An 11,497-nucleotide genomic window follows, 5' to 3' on the forward strand; every position below is an offset into this window, starting at 1 on the left:
AAAATATAAGAAATCTGCCATGAAGAAGAATTTCTAGTTATGCATGAATAAATTATAGTCAAAGAATTCCATGCAATATGAATCTTCTCAAATCCACCTTGTTTTGCAAGAATCAAACCCTCAAATAAAGCTAATGCTTATGCAATATTATTTGTCCCTGGCGGTATGGCATAGACTTGTAAGCTTTCACATTACCTAACCAATCTTGAATGCACACCCCAACCCCAGACTTCCCCATATTCCCTCTAGAAGCTCCATCAAAGTTAAGCTTCACAAATCCCTTCTTCGGGGGAAACCATTTCACCTTTGTCCTATCAACATAATGTAAAGACTTCCAATTAGGGAGAAGACCACTTGGAATACTAATAAATTTCCACTTTTTACCACCTTCCCATCCCAAGGGGAAAAATAATGATTACTTCTCGTGTTAGATAAGCTTGAATTTACCATTTCAGAAATGGATTTTTCTAACCCAGAAAGCACCCCTTGAATTGGGGAAAATTCCTTCCTGAAGATCCTCTTATTCCTTTCTCACCAAATAGCCCACACAACCGCCGCAAGAATACATTTCCAAAGGCCAGCAAACATAGAATTTGAATTTATTGTAGGCCACGATTCAAACAAATTCCATAACTTATCCGAGAATGGTATTGGAAAATCAAGTTTTTCACACACAAAAGCCCAACATTGCTGAGCAAAATCACATCTTAAAAGTAAGTGATCTCCTGTCTCATCATACATACCATATAAAGAGCATTTAAATGGTTGCACAATACCTAACTTAACAAGTTTATCACTTGTCAAAATCCTTTTCCTAACCGCCAACCATGCAAAACATCCTTCTTTTGGCAACACAATGTTGTTCCAGCATAATGAATACACCCTGCTCTTTATACGACTCTCCTCCATACATTGAAGAGCCCTATAGCCCTCTTTAATGGAATAACACCCATCTTTAGAAGGCACCCAAAATAGTTTATCGGCCTTATCTGACACATAAACCGTCCTTTGTTGCAAAATACTACTCAGAAGCCTACACTGAGACCTACTTAGAGGAAGAGTAGCCAGATCTTTCCATATGCCTTTCCTAGAGAATATCTCAATAGCATTTATGACATCAGCCACCTTCGACCCCCACTCACGATCAGTAATATCTTTGATTTCCTTAAATTTCTCCTCAATACCTAAAGGCACCTGCTCATTCCAAGAATCTGACCAAAACTCAGCATTTTCCCCATTATTTACCTCCCAAGAAATATACTTCTTGACAACCTCTCGAGAGGCCATCATAAAGTTCCATATGACAGACCCCTTAGGAGGATCCACAACAGAGAAAATCCGATGGGGACAATTATTATCCAAATATTTCCCTTGCATAATTTGACTCCATTTAGTATTTGGCTTACTAAAGAGTCTCCAAACAAGTTTTCCTCCAAATGCTAAATTCCTGAAGGCCAAATTATGCAATCCAGCCCCCCCCCTCTCCTCCCCCCCCCCCAACCTCCTTGCCTTGAGCCATAGCAGATAGAGAAACAAGTGGAATTTTCTTCTCTTCACTAACATTACCCCTCCATAGGAAATTCCAGATTACTTTCTCAATATTCTAAATAATAGATTTGGGAGCCTTAAGTACTAACATCATATAATTTGGGATAGTAGCTAGGACTGACTTGACCAACAATATTCTACCTGCAAGCGATAACCATCTAACCCTCCAAGCAACCACCCTACTTCTAATTCTTTCTAAAATGGGGTCCCAATAAGAAACTTTATTTGCCCCCACAAAGAAGAGAATGCCCAAATATGTAGAGGGAATCTTTTCTTCCTCAAAGCCCAAGATATTTATAATCTTTGTTGCAATTTCCATGTTAGAATTAAACAAATATATCTTTGACTTACTAGCATTAACCTTTTGACCAGATGTCGAAGTATATAATTCAAGCATATCTTTAATATGAATAGCCTCCTGAACAGAAGACTTACCAAACAAAAGAGTGTCATCTTCAAATAGTGAGTGAGTTATAGACACCTGAGTCCCCACAATTTGAACACCTTTCCATAACCCAAGATTAAGACTTTGACTAATCTTCCTACTAAAAACCTCTACCATTAGTATAAAAAGAACCGGGGATATAGGGTCCCCCTGCCTAACCCCTTGGGAAGATTGGAAATATCAAGATGGTTGACCATTAATTAACACAAAGAACCAAGCCCCAAATATACAGGCCTTAATCCACTTACACCACTTATCTGCAAACCCAAATTTATGCAATACTTTCATCAGGAATGACTAATTCACACGATAATACGCCTTCATCATATCTAATTCGATAACAAATTGAGTAAGATTATTTTCATAAATCGTATGCAAGACTTCATGAGCAACTAAAGCCCCCTCCATAGTCTCTCTACCTAGCACAAAACCCCCCTATTCTACCGAGATAATGTGAGGGATCAAATGCTGGAGTCTCAGATATATAGCTTTTGTAATAATCTTATAAATCGTATTACACAAAGAGATTGGTCTAAAATTCTGTTCATGATATAAATGATTATGATAATGATTATGATGATATGCATGATATTGTTGATGTTGAAAATGATTTATCTAAACAATTTTCAAAAGCATTAATCCTAGCTCTTAGTGACAAACAAAGTGACTCATCATTAGAGCATGGTCCTTGTTTGGAACTTACAGTAGCTCTATCTACCATTCTCGAAGTTGCTCCTCTTTCATTTTGTCCACCTTCCCAAAATAATGTTCAGCAAGATTGGGAGGCGGATGATATGCTTGATTAGCTTAATTTGTGTCATAGATTCTCTCTCTCCTATCTTGCTTGTTCATAATGTGTTTCCCATGTAATGTGTTTTTCTGTTATGTTAGGTTCTCTTTGGATGACCCTTGTCACTTCATTGGTGCAAAGTAATAAAGAGACCAAATTTGTTGTGACATTCTTCTATTTGTATCTCAATTCTTCTAGTTATTGTCCCTTGTGTTGTCTACTTGGGGACGATGCAAAGCATTAAGATCTCTTTTGGTCTCTTCCATGTTGACTCAAAAGACGCATGTTCCTTTCTTCCATTGTGCTTGTGGCAGTGATAACTTTAAGAAACCTCCTCTCAAAAAATTGAAGAAAATCTTGGCGAATATTTAATTTTTTTTAAAAAAAATTATTATTTTAATTGGTGAATCTTTCCTTTTTTAAAAGAAAAATATTAATTTTATTGGCAAATTTTTTTATATCAATTTTTTGGGTAGAAAATATTGGCGAATCTTGGAAAATAATAAGAGTATACATTAATTACTATTACAAATCCTTTCATTTAAAAAAAATATTTTTTTATAGAAGAGTAAAGGCCTAAACGTGGAAATCATTAATGAGTTTAAGGGGTAGAATCTACTTTACTTAGTTTATGCCGTTAACTTAAAATAATCTAATAGCCCTCTTTGTATTTTGTGAGATAAAATGTATGAACAATTTGTAATACTCATGGGGCCAAAAATTACATTTAGACGATTGATTTTCATTGAGGCTATTACAACTTGTAGCTACAATTTACCTCATAGAATACAATGAAGCTCATTAGATTATATTTTAAATCAATGGTGGGAACTAAAAATTATTGATATAACCCTAAAGTAACTAATAATTATGATATATTATTCGCGAATAATTTAGATTTTTACAATAAATTATAAAATATTGGCGAATATGATCCAATCATGTATCGAATATTGTGGCGAATCTTTCAGTTAAAAAAAACTAAAAAAATAAATTCTCTGGTGATTTAAATAACAATAAAACAAAAAATTGTAAAAATGTGGCGATTCAGGTCACCTCAAAAGCTAAACTTATTAGCCAAATCTTGATTCCCAAACATCAAAAAATATCCAATTGGCAAATATTAGCCACTAAAATTTTCACTGGCTTGTGGTTTCACTTCCTTTGGGGGACGAGGTCAATTCAATACAAATGTTTCATGATATAAATTATTTATCATAAGAGAATACTAGCCCCAGAGTTAGTGGATCCCTTGTGTGTTTTATGTTTTGTGACCACTATCCTTTGGTTTGTCCTTTCTTGGGTGCATATAGTTGTGGTAATATGCTTGTCTTTGGATGCATGCTAGCTTAAAGAAATTGCTCATGATAAATGTTGGCATTTTGGCATTAAGTTGTCATTGATGTCAACCGGTTTGGCAAGGTCACCGGTAAGAAAGAAGGAGTGACCGGTATGATGGCAATTCACATGAGAGTGAGCAGACAGAATGAAGACTTACCGGTAAGGCATAAACTGGGATGAAGACTATGTGTATGTTAACATGTTGAGTAACAACCGGTAGAGAAATAAATTGGTCTGGAGGTTGGCTACATGTTTTTGATGAAGAGATAGAATGTTACAGTTATCACAAACCACCGAAAGTGAAGATGTGTTATCGATGTAGTGTGCACTGTCAGTTAGCAGAAGAAGAAGGTCTCACCGGTAAAGGGATGTACCGGTATGAGTTTGTTGAATGATCAAGTATGAATCGACTGTGTGTCAGTGAGCCAAGTGATTGACCATTGTAATGCCATGTGGAGCTGACATGGCAAACATGCAGAGGTCGGTGAAGCCTCCATCGACATGGTTGTTGAAACAGCTAGTTGACATATATGAAACAGCCACAAATCACGGGATTGTAACTGACTGATGCGGCCCGAGGAAGAAAGAACAATAGAAGAAGATCAGGGGGTAGTTGGTGCTTGGATCAATGCAAAGGAAGTCAGACTGCAAGATGATCTCGAAAAGGAAACAACTGAGCGCTTTATGAGTTGACAGATTTCAAGGTAGAAAATCATGTACGAGATTGCTATCTTTAGCATGTATGCAATGGATAATGGAAAATGTGTATAGATGCATTCCTGGAGTACAGGTGATCAATCCAAGATAAATTGGATCGGATCTCATGAAGATTGTGTTGGGTAAAGGAAACCCTAACCGCATAGTGTTTGAATGTATTCTTGATGGAAAATCATGGTGATAAACATATGAGCTCGAGACAGAGCAAGATGATGTTGAAGAGAAGAAAAAAGAGAGAAGAGAGCTTAAGTGAAAAAAGGGATTCATTTTGCCTTAGAATTTTATTCTAAGAAAGTTGCAGAGTAAGTGAGTAGGCAAACCAGTGAGAGGGTCTAACAGGAAGTGATTGAGTATCGGTATAACTATAGTTCAACAGTTAAGCAAATAGGTGAGGTGTGGTAGAGCAAGGTGGCATCTAAGTGTGACACAGTGTGTGGTGAGATTGTGAGAGAGAGAGTGATAATAGAGGCCAAGAATCAGAGAGATTAATCTCACAGCCAGTAGTGTGAGATCTAGTGGAGGAGAAAAGACTGTCAACCGGCAGTAAGATATTTAATCAGGAGTTGCAAAATTCATTTGCAACAAGAAGCCTTAATTGTATCTAAATTGTATTTCAATATATACATCGCCAAGTTGGAGCTTAGTGTAGGGGTTGGTGCCCTAAATCTTTGTAATCCAGTGTTTTTCTTGTGAGGCTGGATTGGAGTAGTAGTCTCCAACAGCATTTTCACTGAGGTTTTTCCCATATTGGGTTTTCCTCGTATATCTAGTGTTGTGGGTTGCATTTGTGTGAGTGATATCTTTGGTTTCTCTTATTGCTTTATTGGTTTAATTCTTTAGTGCTTAAGATAACAACTAGTATTCTAAAGTTGCTTTGAAAGTCAAAAATTTAGGAACCACTGATTCACCCCCCTCTCAGTGGTACTATAATGTGTTCAACAATTGGTATCAAAGCATAGGTTCCTAGTTACCTTTAAACCTTGGGTAGATTCTAGACTTTGAACACAATGGCAAGAAATGATTCTTCTTCCTCAAAATCCCCCATGTTTGATGGATCGAACTATGCCTTTTAGAGAAGAAGAATGGAGACCTATATTTCCTCCCTATGTTTTGATGTGTGGATGTATGTCAAGAATGGGTATGTTGTTCCTAGTGTTCCTCCCACTAATCCAAATGCCAAAAAAGAGTATGAGAAGAATGCGAAGGCCAAACATGCTATCTTGAGCGGGTTGTCTGATAATGAGTTTGTCAAAGTCATGCACTGTGTTTCAGCAAAGGAGATGGGATAAATTGCAAAGGTTGTTTGAAGGAGATGCAAAAGTAAAAGAGGAAAAGCTGCGAGCACTAAGGCGCCAACTTGAAGGCATCAAGATGAAAGATAAGGAAAAGATTGCAGACTATCTTCACAAATTTGATGAAACTATGAACACCATCAGAGGACTTGGAGAAGAGATTGCAGATGAGATTCTTGTCAAGAAGGAACTTAGATCTCTCACACCCAAGTATGATACTAAAGTGTCTTCCATAGAAGAAGCCAAGGATCTGAAGGCTTTTACAATGGATGAGCTATTTGGCTCACTGACAGCCTATCAAATGATAAGAACCGGTGATACCTCTTTAAGGAAAGAAGCAGCATTCAACACCACCATAAAAGGGCAAAGAAGTTGCTACTCACAAAAAATCCAGTGAAGACTCTGATGCAAAAGTATCAAACTTTGTCACGAATCTCAAAACAAGATCCAGTCGGTATAAAGGAAAGCTACCACTTAAATGCTTCAACTATGGAAAGGTCGGACACTTTGCTGCAAAATGTCCCCACAAAGAAACCGGTGGAGATGAGTCAAGAGAGTTCAACAGATCTGTTGACAAAGATAGAGAAAGAAACGTCTACCGACAAGGAAGGAGAGGCTACTGAAATCAGAACAACCTATATACTATTGAGGATGATATGACAAATGAAGAAGATGTATCAGAAGATGATTACCATGAGAATGACAGAAAAGTCAATCTCTTCAAGGCACTTGATGAACCAGTTGATGAAGACGAGGAAGAGGAGGATATCGAAGTTGAAGTGGATTTGGAAGGTGAGCTTATCAGTGCTCTTGAGGAATTGAGTAAAACAAGAAGAGAACTCAAAAAGGTCAAGCTTGCTGTAGTAACTGAACAAGATCTCTTAAAACAATCCCTGGATGAGTCCAGTCAAGTTATATCTAACTTGAAATTGTAGCTGGAAGAAACTAAGAGGATATGTGAAGCTACATCCTCTGATCTAACAAAGAAGGAAAAGGAGCATCAAGATTTGGAAGCAGAAATAGTGAAGCTCAAAAAGGAGCTTGAAGAAAGTAAGGAGAAAATATGAAGGCAGCACCGAAGCCTTAGACAAGATGTTGAGAAAATAGAAGCAATCCAAAGACACCAGTGGCTTAGGCTTTGAAGAAGGTCAAATTTCAACCAACAAAGGTACATCTGGCAAAGAAATAAAGTTCACCTCTTCAAATGAAGGTGAAGAAAAGAAGACATTCATTATAGGTAAGGATACTCGTAAAAAGACATGCAGATGTTGTTGGAAATCGCCACTCAAACCGGTATACACAAGCAATGAACTAGAGGCCACACTCTTTGTACCAACATGCAGATCCAAGGAGAAATGCAAGAGTTGATCGTGAAGGATTCACCAAATTCAATAACATGAAGGGAAGAACCCTAATGAGGTAGTCCCATTCAAGACCAAGGCAACCTAACTGGTATGTTTCAAACTTTTATGGTTACTGTGTAACAAATTTGGGCATAGAATAGATGACTGTAGATTAATCAATAAGTCCTCTATGAGTTATGAAAATAGAAATCCATTTAACGCACTATGGGATATGAATGTTGTCTACTATGAGTGCAATGGATATGGTCATAAGATTTTTGAATGTAGGAAGAATAAACCGATACCCTACAATAATTTTAAGGATTTACCTTCTAATGAAAATGTGAAATGCTATAACTATCAAGAGTTTGGACATATAGCAAGGTTGTGTAAAAACAAGAATATCAAGAAAAAGAAGACAAATCGTCATCAAGAGTCAGTAATTGAACCTGAGCACAACATAGCAGCTGACAAGAAGAAGGAAACCAAACCGATGTGGGTTGAGAAAGAAAAGGAAAAGGCAGAATCAAGTCTCATAGTGCAGACTTCTTTACACGTTGAAAGGAAAAATCTATGGGTTGTAGATAGTGGTTGCTCTAACCACATGATTGGTGACAAAAATAAATTCATCAAACTTGAAGACTGGAATGGTGGTTCAGTAAGGTTTGGAGACAAATCATCCATCAAAATAAAGGGAAAAGACACTCTAAGTATTGATGGAAAATTGAAGGTACATGATGTATATTTTGTGGAAGGCCTAAAGCACAATTTGCTAAGCGTGAGTCAGATGTGTGGCAAAGGTTATACAAATTCACCTTTGACTCAACCAGTTGTTAGATAAAGAAAGACAGTACCGGTCAACTTGTGGCAGAAGGAAAGAGAATGGATGGCAATGTTTATAATCTGAAGGAATGTTATGAGTCCCAATGCATGTTAGGACCAGGTTGATGAAAGTTGGTTGTGGCACCAAAGATTAGGCCACATAAACTTTGATAACCTAGTTGCAGTAAGCAGAAAGGGGTGTGTGAGGAATATTTCACCCATCATCAAACCAGTAAGCACATTTTGTGATGAATGTGTGAAAGGTAAGAAAACTAAGGTGAGATTCAGGACAAAAGAGCGCAACACCTCAAGACTACTTGAAATTGTGCACACAGATCTGTGTAGTCCAACTAGGACAAGAGAACTTGCAGTTGAAAGATACTTTATGCTCTTTATTAATGACTACTCAAGAATGACATGGGTCACCTTCCTACAAGATAAATCACAAGCATTTGAAAGATTCAAGATCTTTAGGAAGATGGTGGAGAAAGAAAGTGGGTGCAGGTTAAAATTCCTAAGATCAAACCGAGGTGGAGAGTTTACATCAAATGAATTTGAAGATTATTGTGAAAAACATGGAATTAGAAGGCAATACTCAACTCCTAGGACACCATAGCAAAATGGTGTGGTAGAAAGGAAAAATAGAACAATCAAGGAGATGGCCAAAACCATGTTAAATGAGGCCAATCTACCAGACACATATTGGAAGGAAGTTGTTCATACTCCTGCATATACTTTGAATCGGGTTCAATTAAGAACAAACAGCAGAATGACACCTTATGAGTTGTGGTATGACCGAAAGCCATCAGTCAAATACTTCAAAGTATTTGGAAGCAAGTGCTTTATCAAGAAAGATATGGATGGTCTAGGAAGTTTTGACTCCATAAGTGATGAAGGAATCTTCCTTGGTTACTCATCTAACAGCAAGGCCTATAAATGTTACAACAAAAGACTAAGAAGAGTCATCGAGAGTGTGCATTTAAAAGTTGATGAGGATATGCACAAAGGATGTCAACCACAGGTTAACCGGTATGATAATTCTGGTGATGAAGCTCAGTTAGACATTGAACCAGAGGAAGCATCCAAGAAGGCTCCCAACTGGTATGTACAGTTGAATCACCCAGAAGAGAAAATTCTGGGAAATAAAAGTGATGGTGTGTAGACTAGAAGAAGACTTTCTCAGAATGATGAACAAATCAACCTTTGCCTCATGACTGAAGTTGAGCCCAAAACATTCAATGAGGCCAGCAAAAGACAAGAATGGATGGATGCCATGGAAGAAGAACTGCAACAGATTGAGTGTTGGTATTTTGGTATGGTTTTGTCATTGATGTCAATACCTACTAAATACACCTACTTTGGAGATCTAGCAACATTCATCGGCAATCAGTAAACTATTCAAAACAGTCACCGGTATATGGATAACTGACAGGATATAATGTTCACCGGTACCTGCATTGACATGGATGACACCTGGTAATGTCGAAGACATCATGTGGACACCTTTCTTTGAAGTAATAATCATTGGCATATTCTAATTTGCATATTTGCTTTTACCGGCAAATAGGTCCAGGTTATCTAGGGTTACACCGGCAGGTTTATCTTTTCCAGATCAGCATGGCACGCTATGGAGATGATTTATTATTGTTGTAAATGCATTAAGCCGACATGTTCAATCAGTTATTGCATCGGATATTATATTGTTAGTAAAATGTTTTATTGTAATATCTTGTAGAGCCAAGCTACTAAAATTGGTCTTAGGGTATGGTATAAATGTAAGATCTTATTTGTAATGTGGAATGCGAAAAATATTTAAGGAAGGGTATATGCGAGATCAAGCAAGAATATACACGAAGACATCATTTGAAGGTGAAGTTAGGTTTTTGTAGAAGCATATCAGCATTACACCGGTACTGAATCCAGCATATGAAGATGCTATTTTGTGCAGTACATTCTCATTGGATTTAACCATCCAACTGTAGTCAGTGTGACTCCCATTTGTGTTTGAGCAGTGAGCTCTAGGCTGTTGGCCTTTCTACATGTGCAGACCCCTCTTTGTACACTTACTATCTGCAGTAGTATCATCTGATTGTGGGTAAGGTTTCCCACTATGGTTTTTCCCCTTACAGGGTTTCCACGTACAAATATTTGTGTCATGTGTTGTGGATGACTTCATGTTTATGTTTCATGCATTAATTCTTGCCGGTATAGCAATTTTCTATTAGCACTATTTACCAGCATAATTAACTGTCTTACTAGTACTAAGCATTAAGTTGGTTAATAAGATTTTTGTTTGAATTTATTTGACAACTGATTCACCCCCCCCCCCCTCTCAATTGTCCCCGGGACCTACAATTGGTACCAGAGCCTAGTCCTCTTTTTGCAGAAGTTTAACAACTTGAGGAGATCCAATGTCTACTAATTATTTCAAAAAGGATAGTCCTAAACTTGATGGAACCAACTATGGAATATGGAAAATCAGAATGGAGACACATCTGAATTGCATTGGTAAAGACATCTAGGAAGTTACTAAGAATGGTTATACTGCTACTGTAGCTGGTCAGCCTACTCCTATTACTTTAGCTAAAGATGAAGAAAATGATTGCAAAGCAAGAGAAGCACTCTTGAGTGCATTATCAGATCAACAAATCATGTGGTTATCAGATAGATCTACTGCAAAATCTATTTGGGATCATTTGGAAACACTGAATGAAGGGGATTCCACAGTCAAAATTGCAAAACTTGAAAGCTTCCGAGTCAGGTATGAACATCTGAAAATGGAAGAAGATGAAAGAATTTTTGCTTTTATGGAAAGAGTAAATGAAATTGTTTTAGGTATCAAATGTTGTGGAGGAACCTTGAGTGAAGATGAAATTGTTTCAAAAATCTTAAGAGGTTTGCCACCGGCATATAAAATGAAGGTTACTGCTATTAATGAGTTGAGAACAATGCCTAATACATCAGTAACTAGGGATACATTGATTGGAAAACTTTCAGCTTTTGAAATTGAGGAATTTGGTCCTATTGCTACTATAAAAACTGATTTGGCCTTCAAAGCATCAACATCATCTGCTCCATCTTTTGATAAATCAGACTGGAGAGCCTTTTATGCAAGAGAACTTGAAGAAACCAGGAAGGAGAATGAAGAGCTTGAAGAACTTGAAGCACTATTTGCAAGAAAAATGCCAAAAGGTCCAAT

At 37.3% G+C, this 11,497-nt stretch overlaps 1 protein-coding gene across 1 annotated transcript; it reads right to left on the reverse strand.

The window, feature by feature from the left end:
- Positions 1-531: 531 nt before the first annotated feature.
- Positions 532-1,287, reverse strand: LOC131874440 (uncharacterized). Its single transcript, XM_059217817.1, has one exon. It carries the CDS (start codon positions 1,285-1,287, stop codon positions 532-534), a length of 756 nt encoding a protein of 251 aa, XP_059073800.1.
- Between the last annotated feature and the right edge of the window lie 10,210 nt (positions 1,288-11,497).

The sequence above is a fragment of the Cryptomeria japonica genome, chromosome 3 (assembly GCF_030272615.1).
Source record: "Cryptomeria japonica chromosome 3, Sugi_1.0, whole genome shotgun sequence".
NCBI classification, from domain to species: Eukaryota; Viridiplantae; Streptophyta; class Pinopsida; order Cupressales; family Cupressaceae; genus Cryptomeria; species Cryptomeria japonica.

Excerpts from the sequence above, each read along its gene's own strand:
- LOC131874440 (XM_059217817.1), bottom strand. The coding sequence starts at position 1,287 with ATGGCCTCTCGAGAGGTTGTCAAGAAGTATATTTCTTGGGAGGTAAAT.